Source organism: Pholis gunnellus, assembly GCF_910591455.1.
Source record: "Pholis gunnellus genome assembly, chromosome: 15".
Lineage (NCBI taxonomy): Eukaryota > Metazoa > Chordata > Actinopteri > Perciformes > Pholidae > Pholis > Pholis gunnellus.
In genome coordinates this window covers 7,046,535-7,066,830 of record NC_136542.1, presented here as the reverse complement: position 1 = coordinate 7,066,830, position 20,296 = coordinate 7,046,535, and the positions used below count along the sequence as shown (strand labels likewise).

The window sequence follows — 20,296 nt, the reverse complement described above, 5'->3', positions numbered from 1 at the left end:
CTCCTGAGTTCACATTTTTATTAGGAAAATCATTTTGCAGATTTGATTATTATTATCATCTATATATATATATGTGTTATTTTCAGTTATTCAGAGGATGCATCAGCACAGTATATCTTAACAGGAAGACTATTGCTAGAATAAATATCTATACATCATAATAAGTTAAAGAAATAAAAAAAAGTCCCAACAGAAAGAAATATAAACCAATAGATTAATTTACAGAAAACAGTAAGTGCTTAAAAGAAATGAAAATATTTGCAAAACCGAAGCCTTAAATGCTGCTGAGGAATTTTATTTAAAGAATACAAAGATGATTCACAGTTTGTGTCCTTGTTCTCATGCTGGCTGGAACACCAATAGGGACCATGCAGGAATGAAGGGCCAGAGAGACAGGATAGTACCAAACTACATTACCCACCGAGTCGAAATGCCCCACTTTACGCCCCCTGTCAGCAAAAAAACAGCTTGTGAGGATCTGGGTGGATCAGACAAGATGTAAAGGGCTGAGCCGGAGAGGTTAACACGGTCCGTTTTCCACTCATCCTCCAACAATGATTTCCTTCAGATCCTCTGCCCCTGACTCAACAGGACTGTAAACTGCCCTCGTTGGTAGGAATGAGTTAATGGGACATAAGTTAGACTATAACCAGAATCTTTCCGGTGTATTTATGTTTCACTGACTGCCTTTCATTTAAGTGTCACTGGGTCCTGTTTCTCATCCTGCTATGGAAGAACACATGTGAACCACACTTCCTCTGCTGTACACCAACGTGCTCTTAAGCAACATGACCGGTAAGAACGCAGTTACCTCAGACAAGGTGAGGTGAACTTCACCTTGTCTGAGGTGCTGCCAATGGAGATTCCAATGGAGATCCAAAGTGTTCAATATTAATTACAATGACATCATGAAATAAATAATCACATGAAATTATTTAACCAAAAACTGAAATATTCCAAAAAAGTCGTTTTAGTATTATTGAATATTATTTTATCTGCAGGACATTTTTATCTCATTCCAGCCATGTGATTGGCTGCTGCGTTGGTCTGATTGAGCAAACAGCCAATCACATAACCGGTTGTGCCCTGTTTGTCATGATTGACGAACAAAGACGGAACAAAAGTGCTGTTATAAAATAAATGTTCATTAGGAAAAATACAAATTTGGAAATAAAAACCCTGAAAAAAGATTAAAAAAAATTACCTGCAGTAAGCTCTTATTGTGAAAAGAAACTGGATTTGATAATAACGAGCTGCATTTTAAACATTCATCGTAAATATTTCAGAATTTCATATCTTACTTAATTAATCTAATATTGGTCACTTTGGGCTTCCGTAGCTTTCCTCTTTTCACGTCAATAGGCTGTTTATCTTGCAGAGAAATTCATAGGACACTTTAAAAAAAGTCCAAAGTTTTAACGACTTCATGACAGCTGGTGAAGTTGACATAAAGTCACCAAGTAGCTCTCCTCTGAAGGAACCTCTTAGCTTTGCTGTGTTACTTTGAATTGGGCACTTTGACTACAGGAAGGAAACACATCTTCCCACCACAGCATCCATTTCTCTGCACACTCTCCTCTCTCATCTCTGAAATATGATGTCCTTTGAACACTATTTACAACTATCTACAATCAGATGTGAGCAGGGTCGGCCTTCCTTCTGTTTTAGTGCAACCGACTTACACAACACCAACAAAATAAATAAAGTCTGAGGGATGAATGTGAAGGAAACTCAACATTTCAGGGGGCGGACAGGTGATTTATGGAGGAGTAGTGCTGACAGTGGTGCCTGTACAACAGCGCAGAGCAGAACAAAAGACAGTGAGAGAATCTGGCTCACTGACAAGGCCTGTGTGAATGTAATATGCGTGAAAAAGAGTGTGTGTGTGTGTGTGTGTGTAGCTAAGAGCATGCAGTCTATTTTGCCTCCATGCCCGTTATATGCTTGTCTGTGTGTGTGTTTTTTGTAGGCGTGTTAAAGCAATGCGGGATGACTCATGCAGAAATGTGTAGGCATTCTGCACAGGAAAGCTTCAAATATCTGACAGACATTTCATAAGGTGGTACAGCACACAAACATGCACCCCCACACACACACACACACACACAAACACACCACACACACATGCAGGCCAGAGTGAAGGGATGCAAATAGGTGGCTGATTGCACACGTACATGGATGCACTCATGGTCACACGCACAGACACAGACAGCAGCAGTGAGTATGCTTCATTGACAAACGAGATGAGACAGGCCATGGGAGGACGGGGGCAGAGGTGTCTAATTCATGCCAGCATTTAAATCACACAGCCCAAGAAACTCAACGAACGCTCACGCACTTCCCATGCACGCCTCCTCACATGCAAGCACATTTGAATCTTATACAGCCTAGTTAGTTAATGCACTCCATATTTTCACACTATTTCTATTAATAGTGTAGCCTCTCGCTCAAGCTTGTTGTCCATGCTGCTCTTGCACGCTGTCTCATTGTTTTTCCCTCCCTGCTGTATCATATTCCAAGCAGGGACATGAACAACGACAGTCTCCTGTAGACGTCAGCAGAACAACAGATTGCACAAACATGCGCTCGCAAGCTGGCGTTTGCGTGAAGCAACCAGACGTGTCAAGCTCATATTTATGCAGCGTGTGCACCACCGCTGCCGGTAGCTACACATCAGATCAGGTCAGAACTGTCGGATAGTTTTACAGATAACTTCCAGCTCTTGTTTTTCTAGCTTTTTAACCTCTAGAAGGACACATAAGGTTGGTACATGACAGATATCTCTCCATCCTTCGGGGCATCTAAAACGAACCGAGACAAACAATTTCAAATACAACTTTTCAAAATATGAATTGATAAAATAAAATCAGAAGAGAGAGTACGAGTGAGGATTCCTGGCATCGAACAGGTAACGGGTAGGTTTTACATTGCTAATTTTGGAGTTTAACAGGACCTCACATGAGTGCAAAGTACAACACATCGATACCAACGGATTCATTCAGCTTTCAAAATGGGAAAAAAAGGCAACAGCCATGGAGTGGAACCTTTAGTTACATATTCACATTTTGCTAGTATTATCTGATTGATAGATCTGAAGAGTGGATGTGTCAAATACAATATATCATGAGCATCATTATTAAGCTGTATATTACAGTACATAGCAACATCGAACCTCCTACTGTAACAACATTTCCTGGTTACAAAGGACTTATTCCCAGAAAGACAGCGGGTACAGTTTTTCTTTACATGGGTAACATCTTACTTGAAGCTCTTATAAACATGTCAGTCAACTACCATATACAGTACTTTATTTACAATAACTACACTATTTTAAATAGTTTTTCTGTGGGCGTGAGTAATGCAGGAGGGACATTTTACATGGTGCTTATGAATGAGGCGTTGCTGATTAATAAGCAAGTCTTCAAGTAAAATGTCACCCTAAAGTGCCCAGTTGTTGATTCTGCTGCACACAAAGACAGAGAAGGAGACAGACGGAAACAGTTGCTGTGCTTTTCTTTTTTTTTTTCAGTAAAAAGGGGCATCATCTGGGTCTTTGGGTTTAACAGTACAGGAGCAGATTATCCTCCAACCAAATTGTTGTTAAAACCGCCTGAGAGATGGAGAAAAGTAGACAAATAATGCCCATCCTCTTCGTCCTATACGACCTACAATTCTGTGGGGGTTTTGTCGCATTTACGAGCCTCGCGACCACAGCTAACCGGTCACATCACGATACCCTGTTGTGCAGCAGAACCACAACCTCATTGTGCCATGTACCGGACGAATAAAACACTTTACATCTATATTGAGACGGAGAAGCTACCGGGTGATCATGATGCGATTATTTCTCCATGTTTAGGACTGGTGAATGAAAGTTGAAGATGAAAATCGCACAAAGAAGACAAACAAGGAAAACATACACAAAAAAAAAGAAAGAAACGCAAATAAATGTACAAATAGATATGTTGGTAAAAAAGTATTGTGCTTTTGGCTGTCCTGTGTAGACTTTGTACAATATTCAGAGCTCCTGCGTGAAAACGGATGTATTCATGCACTTTGGACATACAGTGGAGCTATTTAAGGGCTCCAGGAGGATATTCTGTATTATGTGGAGATCGTTAAAACTTAACATAGGCAAACACATGACAAATTACAGTTGTGTGTGTGTGTGTGTGTATGTGTGTGTTTATGATATAAAGTGCAACGTGAGGGCATTGAGGCTGAGTGAGCCCTGTTTGTCTTCATGTAATCAGTCAACAGTGTTACTCAGATTTACTTTTTCTTTTTTACTCTTGCATGAATGCCTTTGTGCGCATGCTGTGTGTGTGTGTAAAAGTGTGTGTGTGTGACCCATTCTGTTTCCTGCTTGCCGATGCCTGCATGAGCGTATGCGAGGTAATGTGACCAAACCAACCAAAGAGGAAACAGAATTTGGTGATTCAGGTCAAACTGAATGATCTGCATGCATCTCTGTGTGCTTTTTGTTAAAGGAGGGCTTTTCTTTTTTTTTTTTTACTCTTACACAACTTTAAAGAGCATCATAAAGCAAACAAGCCAAGAAAGAAAGGCAAAAGAAGAGAAACGTACACATGAAAAGTGCCAAAGCAAACGGACATTCTTAGCCTCAGAACCAAAAATCACCCCTTTCGTCTTACCAGCTTGGCAATGATTATCCGAGTGTATCATCCTCGTAGACAAGGCAGACTTGTATTTCTATGTTTGATGAGAGTCCAGCTTCTTTTCGTTCAGAGTTATTCTACACTAGATGAGAGTCTTAAAAGGATTGTTGCGTCGTATCAGTAGCGTGTGTGCATACCCTGCCGCTGGATGTTTCTCCACTTCAGAAGAGGACATTTAGCAGATGAGTTTTTAACACGATGACAGCTTGATGAAGGTTAATTATGGTCTTTTTTTTTTATCTTTCTGAAGGGATGATTAGGAGGAGATGAAAAGACTAAGCTTTAATGCTTCAAACTTCACCCCATTCTTGTGACTGATGTACTGGTTTGCTTATGTAGACTAGATGGAATATATTGAATTATCCCTTGTTTATATAGATCAGAGTCCTCAGGAGTGGCTCTGGGATGTAGCTGGGTCGCATGTCTTGCTGCTGATTTAATGTCCGTCACGCTAGCAGTCTCAAAACCTTTGGGTTCTGTGCTTTCTAGCATGACGGACACATCAGTCTCTTAAAATAGTGTTTCTACCAGATGAGTGAGCTTACTTTGTCGGCTCTGTTACGTGTACATTACATTTCTCTATATTTGTTTATAGTATTTGGGGCGTATGCGAAGGATGAGGGTGCTGGGATGAGGAGGGAGCTGAGCAGGGAGGGAGGGACACTAAATGTTTCGTGTAAATCAGAAACCTTCAGCCTGTTTTCAGGGGATGCTGCAGTCTGTGGTATTCATTGCAGTCCGGGGTCTCGATGAGCTCCTCAGCCAGGTTTTGTGACACTCGGATGACACAAAATTCCACACCCACGCTTCTTCCGCGCACGTCTTGATTTTAATCTGCCTCTCAATGTTCTGCGTCAGTCCCCCCCCCTCGTCTCTCCTTTTAGCAGAATGCACATGGATGTAAGGTTCGGAACTGAAATCATGTATGTTTTCAAAATAACTGCCGAGTTGTGTTTGTGAATGCACCAGTCAAACAGAGGAGGATGTGGATGATGAGATTCCTGCTACCTTCCAGACGTTTAGCTCTGAGTGATACGTTTAGTGAGTCCCTCCAATCCCTCGTCTTCCTTATTTCGCTTTTCTCTGTTTCCCCCCTCCCCCCCCCCCCCCCTCTCTCTCTCTCAACCGCCACCTCTTGTTTCCTCCTCTCCTGGATTTACATCACGCTGCATTTGCCCTTCAGTCTCTCGGCGCGGGACTGCTTCCCCGAGCGCTTGCCGTCGATGTTGAGGCTCATGTTCCTCTTCTTGTCCAGGTTGAGGAGCTCCTGGAAGAGCTCGGTAACGTTGTGGTTGGTCTTGGCCGACGTCTCCATGAAGGCGCACTTCCACTGGTTGGCCTGGGCTTCCCCGTCCTTGGTCTCCACCTCCCGCAGGGTCTCGTCGCTCTTGTTGCCCACAAGCATGATGGGGATGGCCTCAACGTTGCCCTTTATGGCCAAGACCTGCAGAGGAGAAGGAGAACAAGAGGAGAGCTTGTTATGTTCTGGCTGGTGAGAGCACATTATAAACACCCAAAACGTTGATTTGGTGGTAATCTTAACATCCAAAGAGAAATATATATTACACATTATTTAATTGTATTTATCCTTGTTTATTACACATTTTTAATGATTGTTTGGTTTTCTGTAAAGCACAATGTATTGCATTTCATGCCTGAAGTAATCAAAGTAAAAGATTTATCCTGTATTTCCATTCTGTATTTAGTTATAATACGTGAACCCAGCCATCCACAAACACACACATGATTACTCCCCACCTGTTGGTAAATGGGTTTGAGCTCCTCCAGGGACTGTTTGCTCGTGATGGAGTAGACGAGGATGAAGGCGTGGCCTTTAGAGATGGACAGGCGCTGCATGGCTGGGAACTGGTGGCTCCCTGTGGTGTCGGTGATCTGGAGGGTGCACACGCTCTTATCGCAGCTGATCACCTGGCGGTAGGTGTCCTCCACCGTGGGGATGTAGGTGTCCCTGAAGGTGCCCTTCACGAAGCGCAGCACCAAGGAGCTCTTCCCCACTCCCCCTGCCCCGAACACCACCACCCGATAGTCGTTGCTCTGCTCCGGCATTCTGCCCCCCTCAGGCTTAAGACAGTGTTACACCTATGATGCCGAGGGTTTGGGGGCATGGGGGAGGATGCAGGGGGAGAAGGGAGAGGGGTGGGGAGGAGAGGATAATTTTAGCAAAGAGGAATTTTAGCAAATCAGCAGATCACAAAGCAGATGAAGGAACAGGAAGGGGAGCGCTGGTGGGACTCGACCTCAGGCCGGTGGGTGTGAAAGCACTCTAACTATCCTCGTGGTCTGACTGTGAGCCAGACTACAAATTAGAGAGGATGAGGTTGGTGAGGCTCCAAGTGTTTCACCTGACGCAGACATTTCCCTGATCAATACTGTTCGCTGTGTCACAGTTTCTCAGTTTCAAGCCCAAAAACATTCCAGCATTTCCTTATTTATCACTTTTTAGCAACTGCAGCAAAACCTGGAAGAGACAGAGAGTCCGTGCAGCACAGGAGAAAAACAATAACATGAACTCATGTATAACACAACACAATCCGATACAGCACACAACAACAACAACAACTCTCTAACAGAACATTATTAGCGTCACAAAAGCAGCAGATACAGGACTGCTGCATTGGATTACATGAGGCCATATGTGTGTGTGGGGTAATTTGTACATATCTTTAATGTATAAAAAGACCGATAAACATAAACTAAAACTGATTCCCTTCAGTGTCTCTGTTGGGGCTTATTTCTATGGATCCAAGCACAACCTATCAGTGAAAATGTCAACTAAAACTAATTAAAGCTGCTCTAATCAATATTTTCATATTAATAATTGATCAAATAACTATGTGTATGTGGAAAGAAATTGCGTCTAGTGACAAATGAACACAATTATTACAGACTCTGCAGTTCTGTTCAGCTCTCACAGCCTTTGGGCGTCTTTCAGCTCATTGTTGAAACTTCAGTATTTTGGTCCAGTCTCAGGACTCTCATGGCCGTGTTTCCGTTTAAAAAGAAAAGAGCAGTTAGCTGTTAAAGCTAGGAGTTAACGGAGACCAAAAGAAAGCTAAAATGAGGGTGAATATTGGAATTTAATTCACCACTTAGAGATAAACACAACTCAAAATGAATAATAATTGAACTGCTTGCTAACAAGTTCGGTATATAAATGTAAAGGGCCAGTGTGAAGGATTTGGTGGCTTCTCGCGGCGAGGTTGCAGATCGCAACTAACTGACATGTGCAAGTGTGTAGGAGAACTACTGTATGTTGGCTGACATGAAAATGCAAATTCCCAATGATATGTCAGTTCTGGGTTGGAAAAATGCAGCCGGCTCTGTGAAGAAGTCTCATAGCTATAAACGGCTCATTTCAAAGATAACAAAAATGAAACAACTCTAATTTTCAGGTGATTATGCACTAAAGAAAACATTCTTTTTAATATTGCAATATATTTTGGCCATAAGATCCCCATAAATGCTACAATGTGATAAAATGCGTCAGTGTGGTGTTTACAGCTTGTTGCGCTGCCCTCAAGAGCCCAATAATTCACTTAATGGTTGTTTAAGGTACTCCATTTAGAAACCAGCAGTGATTTAAATGATCTGCTGTGCACATGTTGTGGTATACCTAAAATATATCCCTTCCAGAAATATGGGAATTGGAAAGAAACGCCAAGATTAAACATAGTGCACAAAAAAATAAACTAAAACTCCATATTGTGTGCAGTCAGGCTGTAACATATTACGCTATGCAGATAAAAACAAAGAATTCCAAAGCTATAATAAACCTGATTTGCAGTTAACAGCAACACTGCACATTGAAGGACCCTACAAATCTTCACTCTCGATGCTACCTGCTGCAACTCATGCATATGTATCCCAGCAATGTCTTCACACCTAATCTATTACTATCTTTGTAAGTGCCTGTGTCTGCTGAGCATCTGTGCATGATAACGCATTGTATCTGTTGCATTATTTATCAGCTGTGGTTCTAAACTTGCTTTAAGGTCCCATAATAAGATACTCATTCAGTTGTGATCATGTGCGGCTCTCTAAGCTCCAGCTGTAATGAAACAGTAAATTGACATCAATACTAGATGGAATAAGTGGATTTCTGTCATGCTTGCACTGCTGGAATCCACTATTGATGGCAGGGCCTCTGTAATTGCATTGCCAGGTTCTAGATAACATCAGTCAAGGAGTTCAAAATAAATAGGGATTCAGGGAGTGCCTCTTGAGTTTTATAGTCAATCTATAGCTGCAAGTCTGGGTGACATATAAGAGCGTTTTTTTTTATTCATGCTGCACACACAGCCACCGTTTAATTTGCAGATGAGCTTCTGTCCTCTGCTCATAAGTCTGCAGACTGTGAAGAAACTCTTGTGTAATGGCTCTCCGGAGCCTTCGAAGGATGATACACTTTTTGAGATGGTGAAGGATACTGTCAAAAATCTGGCTAAATGTTGCCTGTCGACAAGATTTCCCAGTGGCTAAAGCTTAGATTCTGAGATAAATGCGTAAAGCTGCAATAACTGATATGATATGGTGAACTGTTGGCAAACAGTTGCTTATTAGTTCGATCCACCTGATGCATGGGGAAAAAGGTGTCAGCTTGAAGCAGCTATAATCAATAATTTCCACACTGATGTACCGCATGACAATGTGAAAACAATGTGTCTCTAGTAGTGATGATCTGCAGCAGTTCTGGGCTTTACAGAGATTTAAAGCGAGTTTCGGCTCATTGTTTTGATTTTCCGGCCTCTAAGTTAATTAGTTTTTGGTTCACTCTCAAAGCTTTTGGCAGGAGCAGGCAGCTGTTTACTGCATAAAAACTCTGATTTACCCACTGTGCACTCTACCTGGTCAGCACCAAACAACAGAAAGGCAATGATAGCGACTAGCTGGTGAACAAAGAGTAAAAAAAGGAGCCTTTAACAGCTATGGAGCCAAATATTCCCCACATGAGACCAGTGGAGACCAAAAAAGAGCTAAAAGGAGAGTGAATATTGGTGAACACAAACATAACTCTAAATGAATGCTAATGATTCTCAGTAAAGATCTGCTGAATTTGTAATTCAAGTGCCCAAAAAAACGAATGACTGCAAGTTGAGAGTAATTGCAGAGATCTGGGAAAACGCCAACGTTGCTACAATAAAGTCAGACGTGGTCACGTGATCAGACAGGCTGTAAAAAAGCTTAACGTTTAGCTGGATGATGTAAGCCTCTTTATTTTTGAGGTAAAGCTAAACGTGAAACATCGTAAATGGTAATAACAATCCCTGCTTGCACAGGGTTTAACTTTTAGGTCAAAGTTGAACCAATAAGTCCGTCTATAAACTCTAAAGGTTTACTATAGATTGTCTTCTTTTCCTCTTCCAAATAAATTAGGCCAAACAGAGGAGTTCTTGCCCTGTCTCACCCCATTTTTAGCATCATAGTGTTCCCAGATCTAAGCAACTTGGTGAGTACAGTGATATTATGTCTAATACTACAAAAACAAGACCCAAGTTCTAATAAACCAGAATCATTCTTTGAACAACTTCTATTGGTCATTTTATGTATGGACTGGTATTATTTCTGTGTTTTAAAGCTGATATGTTGATGCGTCTGTGATCACATGCTAGCTCTCAACCCTGATATGCTTGAAAATATTCCTTCTGTATCTCTTTCCTCTTCATTTATGCATCTTGAAAATGTTTCTCTTTGACCCGCTCCCATTTCTCCCCCGTCTCCCGCTCGCTAACTCCCCAGGCCTCCATGCTGTTTGATCAATAAACTATGGCCGCCGCTGTGGTTTTGATCGATGGGGCTCGTCTGTCTGGGTCCTGTCAGTCTGTCATCCTTCCTCGCTCGGTGCCTGTTGGTTCTTTTGGTCGGGGAGTTCAGCTCCACGACAACGATCCTGCTCATCAAAACCTTCCTCCGCTCCCTCCGGTCTTTCACCTGAACTAAAATTAGCTGCCTCCCTCCCCCCTGTCAGCAGCTATAACTGCACACACAGGTGCAACCTCCCAGTGACATGCATACACATGAAAGCACACACACACACACACACACACACACACACACACACACACACACACACACACACACACACACACACACACACACACACACACACACACACACAATCTGTACTTGGGCTCCTTCAATATTTTGTCCTTGACACCAGGCCTCTGAGATTAACGACACTCCTCGAAAACGCAAGCTGTCTCTCTCCCTTTTCCCCCTCCTCTTCTCTTGTTTTATTTGAAATGAGAGGACTGCAGTTTCTTAATGAATTAATGGTATACTATAAATGTATCTTTGGCAGTGCAGCCAAACTCCATTAGCAAATAGCTTTGGCACAGACCAAACAGGCCTCCTCTACTCTGAGTCGGAAAATAGACGGAAGGCAGCCGTCTCTAGTCGTTTATTTCACAGAGCACGCAAGGAAATGTCACCTTTAGCAAAAATATGCACATAATTTCCCTCAAGAGAGCTACTTACGCAGCAGCACAAAGGAAGCGCATTAACCAACATCAAACACAATGCCATTCAACAGATCAAGAGCGTGATTAAATAGACACCCACAAAGCGGTCCCATGGTGTCTTGTTGAGAAAGCCGCGGACACTGGAATGCTGAGGATACACGGCTATTTGGGGTTTTACGGGATCAAAAGATTTTCGCCTCGAGGTTGTCTGAAATATTCTGGCCACTCACACACACACACACACCATGTCTGAAACCTGCACATGTGTGTGTGTGTGTGTGTGTGTGTCTGTGCAGTCAAGCAAAAGATTCCCTGTTCCCTGTGCACACATCAGCGCAAGTGTTTCAAGTGTGTGTGTAACAGAGAAATGAATCTGCATTTTTCAGCAAGAGCAATTTAAAGACCCAGGCTTTTTCATTAGGTGTGAGCAGGCTGTGAAAGTTGAATTTATACATTTAGTTACAGTCTCACACATTCAGTCACGCTGCTCTCTCACTGTGTTCACAGCTGCAAACAGAACACACAAATGAAAACACTCTCATGTGCTTATTTTAAAATATTTGATAAGCTGTGGGAGTTGATGTAAGAATTATGAATTATGTATGTGAAATAGTTTATCTGTCACTGTACTAAAAAAGAGAGGATAAGCCCACACATCTTCCTGTGTGTGTGTGTGTGTGTGTGTGTTGGAGGGAGATGATGCAAATAAAGGAAACATTCCTTTCAAATCCATCATAGTTAAATCAATGGAATATGTCCACTCATTGGATATAGAGTGTACAGTGTTGTGTGACTCTTGCGGTGTTAAGAAACATTTAAAATATGGTTATTTGTTGTTACATACGTGTAAAGAGATGAAAGTTTAAAACATATAATATCATAATATCATAAAATATGTATTATTGTGAAATAATTGGCTGAAATATTGCTTTGCAAGTTTTAGATCCCTCCAATAAATCTAAACTTGTTTACTATCGTTGGATGGAAACCTACAAAATGTCTGCTCTTCAGAATCTCATAGTGGCAGCGTCACGCTGTTTTGAAGCCCCAGGTTCGGCGTTTTGCTCGCTACCATCTTGGTTTTTGGCCTTCGCCACATGAGAGGGTGGAGTTAGGTGCAACCGAATGCTTAATGAGACATTTTTAGGCGACCAAAATGTAACAATTAACTTTCATGAACTTAAAATACATTGTGAAAGGGTTAAAGTTGTAAGACGAGAATGTGGACAACTCCCAGACCGGACAACGCCGTGAATGCGACCTACCAACCACAAGGTGACCACGCCCTAAAGCTTACCCTGCCTGGTCATCTATTTTATTCTAAATGGGAACTTAATTTACCAAATGAACATCACACTGTATTGAAGAAGACTTGAAACTAGAGATTGAGACCATAAACTAATGTTCACAATGTTTACTGAGATAATAAAGCAAGTAAGAAGTCATTTTCTCATAGACTTCCATACAAACTGACTTCTTTTTGCAACCACAGGAGTCGCCCCCTGCTGGCCATTAGAATGAATGCAGGTTTAAGGCTCTTACACATTGGCTTCACTTTTCAGAACCGGATGTTGCTGCCAGTATTTAATGGACAGATATAAATCTTCTTATCTGATTCTCATCAAGAAGGATTAGATAAGTGTATTTCCCAAAAATGTCTTTCTTTAAAGAACTCAGTCCAAGAGATTGAAAAATGTTCTTGTTTCACAGGAGTGCGTCATCCTTCAATGGAAGAACAATTGACAAAAGTCTTTACAAACTAAATGCTATGTATTACACCTGTACACTTATATATGTACAATCAATAAAATTAATATGAGCATAGAAACAATCACTTCACGTCCTCTGAATGATTCTGAATAATTTAAGAAAATAAGACGACATTTAACATATACAATTGAAACATCTAATCCTACTCCTCTTATTTGCATTAAACCCCTGCATTACATCATTCAATAACATCAAAGTCAGGCTATGTGTGTGTGTGAGTGTGTGTGCATGAGAGGATATACATGTAACAATACCTTTGGGTATGCTTGAGGTGTTTGAAGGCTGTGTGTGAGACTATGGGGGTGTGTCTGCCTCTCATCAGTGTCAATCTATACAGTGATTGAGCATACACCACCGTATGTGCATGGAGTATGGGTCTTAGACTGTCCAGGAGCACTGTGGTCTTGGCTTAGTAGCTAATCATTGAGCTTAACCTCCTCTATGCTGCTGGCCTGCTCTGCATTGACCCAATTACCAGGACTTAAGATACCAGCGGTCTTCCTATAAGACTACATGCAGCTCCGGATGAAGCCCTCCGATACTCCATGAACATCCCTTTGACTCAGCATGCACTGACAGTAACGCTGTGGCATTGGGAATATCAGCAGAGACAGACACACAAACAATGCGGGTGACATTTATCTGTCTTGATACTTACGACGTCACATATAAGTTAGACCAGGTTTTTTTTTCTGCAGAAGATCCATCTATCAAGCAGAGAACAGGCTCCAGAAATGTCCCCCTCAGCACTATTTTGCAAATTCACCGGTGAGCTGTGCACAATTCAGGCTTTCCATTGACGATTCACAACCCCAAAAGTGTTATTACTTTTACCAGAATGATAGTGGGTTTAGACCAAATGCTCTACATTTAGCATTTTTTGGGGTAAATTTCAGTAAAAGTAATTTTCAATATCACAGAATATTTTCTTTGTGCAGCTACTTTGTCAGAAATACAACCAGGCAACTGGTGTGTCTGTTTAAAGTGCAACCAAATGAACAAAAATGGGGTTTGATTTCATGAAATCTTAAGGATTATATCTCTAAGTCAAGTGTTTTCAATAGTTTTCATTCATTCAAAGGTTGTAGTGAAAGTTTGAAAGAGAGGTAAATGTAACTGTTGAACAAATTAAAATATTGCCGTAAAACGCTTTAAAGGTAACATTTTCTAAAATATATTTAATATAATCCAGGGACTGAACCAAACATGTTTCACTGTGAAAGCCAAATGTGTATCACCATTAGCACTTAGCTTCACTAAGGTAACATTAAAGGTAACATTTTCTAAAATATATTTAATATAATCCAGGGACTGAACCAAACATGTTTCACTGTGAAAGCCAAATGTGTATCACCATTAGCACTTAGCTTCTTTAGCACCACTGCTTGCTGTTGCCCATAGAGAGGGGCACTTAAAAAGGGGCAACAAAGGAAAACCTGATGCATGTTTTTCACAAGCAAGATGCCGACTTCCCTCAATTTTCACATTTTCAACACAGCAGCTTCAGGTGTTCAGAGTCTACATCTTAAAACACCCGTCAACCTGCAACTATACTCCTGATAAGTCTTAATGGAAATATATTCTAAATGCGCACTTTTAATAAGATTTTAGAAAAATATTTCCCCTGCTGGCAAATTAAATCCTGAGCTGTAATCAAACCCTGTGACCATAATCACGCTGATTCTGTGCGGCGGTTTTTACACAGGACTGGATGCAACCTGGCCATGTAATTAGTCTATGAGTGTGTATTAGTACTGAGTATTAGCTTGACCTGGGGAACCCTGGGTTGCTCCGTCTGGCTTCTCCATAAGACTCCACTAATACCACGGCCTGGCAATCTGGGAAACACAGAGGCGCCTGGATATTAACACCAGAATCGGGCCAAGAAAGAGGAAAGAAATTCAGTTTCCGGCACTAGCAATGCAGCAATCGTGTCTGTTTTCAAGTCTGCATGATGTATTCAAATTAATCTTTTCAAGACAGCCTATTCTTAGACGCTATGAAGGCCACCGACCTGACTGAAGCACTAATTGCAGACTGCCGTAGCGTGTTGCAGAAGCCCGCCTGCAGTGACAGATGGTGACACGGACAGGGTTGGTACTTTTGGATTGACTCCACTGGTTTCTACCGACGACATCAACCAAGCACAGCTTTCTTTATAATACCACTTGATCCACGTCTGATAACAACGTAGGTGGAAACAACAAGGGAATCCCGCTCCGGACTGCTTGTGACGCTCCCATAAAAAAAACTGGGAAGAGAAACTGACCGTTTCTTTATCTCAAACCACAAAATACTGTCAATGTTCTCTCAGTTCTTTGAACAGATTGAAAGATGGATGGTGCTGATAGTAAATGAATGGCTGACATTTGAACAAAATGTCAAATACTCTTGTTTTAGTTATGCACCAGACTACGACAATCCTGCCTTATGCCATGTTGTATGAGCTGGTGCCGTCAGAACAGCTAAAACACTTTAGCATTGATCTGTATTAAAGCAGACGTTCTGCAGCATATGGTTATATATAGCTCGGGAGTGCTCAACAGTGATGGTGCACTTGACTAGACTTGTGCTGTCAAAGCAACAGACAGACTTAAACATCATGAGGAGACAGCAGTTAACTCTAACTTCAAAAAGCTTCATGGAGGAAAGCTCTGTTTGAGAAGATAATCCATTTTTGTTTCATGCTTTTCATACTAAAAGAATTTTAAATCAAGCTTGAAATTACGCCACTCATTAAGATTTAGGTATGCGCAATATCATACGCAACAACATGGGTCAAATTCACAGATTTTAACTCATTGACAAATGGCAGCCGTCCAAAAAACAAAACTACTTTTCTCTTTAAGAAAATGCATTTCCCTACGACATTTTACCAGACGCCTTCAAGTCATGGCCGGGTTTCTTCATCTTCTGTCCTACTGATGCCTCACTGTCAGCCAATGCATGTTTATTTTATTTTCCCCATGACAGTGAGTTATTGCTACTTGACTTTAAATGTTCTCTTTTCACTTAATTATTCTCATGTTGTGTAATGTTTTGTTTTTTCGCAGCTCTTTGTAATTGTTGATTTTGATAAGGGACATATAATAAACGTATAATCGTCGCTTATAATAATGATATTAATAAAGTACGTGGTGAAATGGTAAATTGTTGGAGAATTTTCCCTCAAGGGAAACAATTGCTGTTAGACCACAGTACATCTGGGCAACACTGCAATAATAGCATATTGGATCTGATATGCATGGTTGATTAATTCATTTTAAAGAAATTAACAAGATAAATACCAATAACAGAGACTGCACCCAAATAATACTAATAATTATTGTAAATTCACTGAAGCCACTAAACTTATCTGCTTGTGTGTGTGTGTGTGTGTGTGTGTGTGTGTGTGTGTGTGTGTGTGTGTGTGTGTGTGTGTGTGTGGAGCTGCCCGTTTCCAGACACGAGCATTCATCCCAAACAGAATTTGGGGGGAGAACGGAATTTCAATTATCAGCATCCATGCTCATCTCCAACATCATCAGACACGTCAGCAAACCAGCATTGTCTCCTCTCTCCGTGTTTTTCTTTTGTTACCATGTATTGAGTCATTTCTTTGTCCTGCCTCAGCAGCAGAAGTGTTCTTATGCAACCGTACTGTGGCCATTCACACTTCCACTGATCTCCCATCCTCGCCCAACACATGCATGCTGTAACACGGGCTGCATCTCTATGCTACTCCAAACCACACACTTTAAAGCTTAATCACAGGATTTACTGTCATGCCTCTCTCCCCCCCCCCCCCACCCCACACACACACCCATGGCTGGCAGTGTTCAATGCATACAGGAAGTTGAGTCACATACATATTCACACACACACACACGCACGCACACACGCACGGCCTAAATGATGCACAACTCCTTTTTCATTTCATGATGGTTCTCCTCTCTAGTCATGAGACCCACAACCAACAGCACATCAGGCATGGAGGGAGAGACATAGAGAAACACAGGTCCAGATGGAGGATTAACATTTGCCACTGAAATCGGGCTTCATGCGTCACGTTGGCGTCATTATTAATGTGTAGTCTATATGTTGACGTGCGTCCCTGTCTCGGCTGTAGTCAGGAAGGGGTGGCAGGAGAGAGGGCTTGCCGTCCGTCCGCAGATTGGTGCGCAACGCCAATACAGACCACCCTACTCTGCTCGGTTCATTCATAAATACCAGAAGATCGCCATCTCGCAACAGTGCCATCATTTCGCAGTCGCAGCGAATCCCCCCCCCCCCCCCCCCCCGCCCCCATCCCATCCACATTCTCCTCCCTCCACCTCCTCCCTTTACTCATCAAAGCAATATCATAATCCCAACACCCTCACATCTCTGCCCTCTCTCTCTCCCTCTCTCTCTCTCTCTCTCTCTCTCTCTCTCTCTCCCTCCCCCGCTGACTGCCAATATGGCTGTGCGGGAATAGGCTGCATACCATTCACACGACCGAGGTTATCAAACACAAATATGTGAGTCGTGGTTGCAGCCGGTGTGGATGCATTTAAGACAACAACAACAACCGGATGAATAATGAAAATGAGACGCGATGTCCCATATCGGCCGTGAACAGCAGGGATCGTGTGCGCTCCACAGACAGCCAGGCAGCAGGACCGCGGTTACGCCACTGAATACCAACATCTCTAAGCTCCGTGTGAGATGTGGGGATGAGCAGCATCTCCATACCTGGTTGTGAAGTGTAGCTCCGCTTCAGGCTCGTCCTTGGTACAGACGGATATAAGACAAACGCCGAAAGCGTCTTAAAGCATTTTACACGGTTCATGTAGAGCTCATGTCGTCCGATTTCTAACACCACCACAGCAGACTCTCTCTCTCTCTCTCTAACTCTCTCTCTTCCTCTCCCTCTCTCCCCCTCGCAGATAGGACGTGGGAGGTGCTATGCCCTCTCCCTTTTCTGTCCACACTTGATTTTTCTTTCAGTTCATACACTTCCTAGTGGTTGGATGCCAGCAATAAATAAAAAAAACAATACAAGACAGACTCCCTAAAACAAAGTATTTTAGTACATCTGGAGGAATTTGACCACAAGATCATATCAGAATTACGAATTAACGGCAGATGCCACAATCTAACAATATGTAATGTTAAATATACAAAGAAAATTGAATTGCGTGTCAGTAAAAGGTCTGAATGTCGAAACCCAGCTTTCGACATGAATAATACATACATCAAAGCAGGCCTATAACTATCAATCAAGCAGGGGTATCAAGAGATACATGATTGAATGATTTGTATTTAGTTGTATGTGAAGTCAGCTTGGAAAGATTTTGATCTAAAAAAATAAAATCACATCTCTTGTCTTATTCGGGATCAGCACCACAGACAGCGACCTCATTGTTTCAGCACCATGGAGAGAGAGAGGCAACAATACGGGATTATGTACAGTAAGCTGTATGTACTGTAAATGCATAACAGAGCAAAACAACATGCATAGAAGGAAAGAGATCGCAGAGGAGATAAACCAGGAAGTATACCAGCCAAGTACAAGGACGCCCAAATTAATTGTCAGCCCATGTCGAAGGGGAATGAAAACATGTCATTCATTTCGTTTGGTCATTATTGAGTGTGAGGAAACATAGCCCTGGTGCTAATAAAAGGCCCATGGCCGAGTCAGACCGGGCCTTGTTTTGAGCCGTTTGTCTGTACGTGACGGTCTCACTGTATGACTCACCAACTCTCCAAAATGACTGCGTGGTGTTCTGTCGCCCTCTGTCGGTGAGCCTGGGAACTGCAGAAGACCAGGGAGGAGCATGATGATGGAGGAGGGTCGGGCAGGAGAATATATAATGCAGAAATATGCAGATGGAAAGTCAGCTTGGATATGAGAAGAGAGGGATTCAGAGAAAACAAATAAAGAGGCATTGTTCAAAACAAGACTGTTTACAGCATGACGTCTTCTAAACGTCCTATGTTAACAATTAGCTCATCTGCAATACGCATATAAATTAGTGACTTTTGGGCCCTATCAAACAAGTTTCCCCAATAACATTTTAGGTAATACAAAGTTTTTAAAAACTTGTAAGCCAATATGAATGAGAAGTGCTCAGAAAACTGGTGCTTTGAGCTAAATGCCGATGCTTTGCACATAACCTACTATACGATATAATCTTTACCACAGTCACCATCTTCGATAAGCATGCTAACATTTGCTCATTTATATTAGACAGAAAGTACAGCTAAGGCGGGAATGTCATTAGCTTTGCAGGTATTTGGTCATACCTGGTTACAATTAGCCAAGACTTCCTCTAGCAGCTTCATCTATAGTCAGTGGGATTCATCATCTGTGACCTGTCTGCACAAAATCTTGAGGTAATCAATTTTGTAGATGTTGAGCTATTTCACAAGATAAGTTTAAAGTTTGTCTCTGTGGTGGTGCCACATGAACAGTTTGAGAATCACCAAAAATCATTAGGATTCATCATCTGAATATCTGTACCAAACTTCCTGGCGATCCACCGGACAGCATTCAAGACAAGTTACTAAAAACAAAAATGTCAACCTGCTGGCACTGGAGAAGTCGTTGGGATCAGCCGGTAGTAGGGATTATCCTCTGGGGACTACAAATGTGTGTAGAAGATTTCACATAACTTATGTAGTTGTTGAGATTCTCTGTCTGGAAACGGACCAACGGCAATATGTTTGCCTACGTATAAAACATGCTTTCATACATTCCCTCCTTTCGGTCTTTGTCCTCTTCTGCTATTCTTCTTCTGTCCTAAACCATTACAGGCCCCACATTCAATACGAGGCGTTGGATCAAACCACACAGCAACACAACGGAATAATTGGTTTCTGTGTCCAATTTCTGTTTAATCAATAACCTGTCGGCCACCGGTGGCTGAGGGGATACATAGCAAACACCCAGCATCTTCACAGCAGCCATTTCCAGATGGTGGTCTTCCTCTCCCCGTGGCGGTGTGGCCATAGCACCGGCTGCATTCACCATTTCCCATGCATTACATCCAGCGCACAAACACAAAGGGCCCCCCATTCAGAGCCCCTCAAGCGTGAATACAGAGCCTAAGACAGATTAAAGTGTGGGTGGTTAGGCTGTCTGAATGCCGGTAAATGTACTCGAGGGTGACGGGTCAAAGGATCAAGTAGATACGAAGGATGGGAGAGAAATTGTCCCATGGCAAGAGCATCTTTCCTGCAACAAATCACGACAAAAAAGTAGGCGATACACAATTTGAATAATAATATATTGTTTAATTTAAAGTTATCGACAAATACATCTGCAAATTTGCTAACAAAATATTTATTTCTATATATATATATATATATATATATATATATATATATATATATATATATATATAT

At 41.9% G+C, this 20,296-nt stretch overlaps 1 protein-coding gene across 1 annotated transcript; it reads right to left on the bottom strand.

The window, feature by feature from the left end:
* Positions 1 to 5,835: 5,835 nt before the first annotated feature.
* On the bottom strand, positions 5,836 to 6,746 carry diras1b (DIRAS family, GTP-binding RAS-like 1b; the record flags this gene model as incomplete). The annotated part of the gene is made up of 2 exons (XM_079174261.1): positions 5,836 to 6,123; positions 6,438 to 6,746. 2 exons carry the CDS (start codon positions 6,744 to 6,746, stop codon positions 5,836 to 5,838), a joined length of 597 nt encoding a protein of 198 aa, XP_079030387.1.
* Positions 6,747 to 20,296: the final 13,550 nt, after the last annotated feature.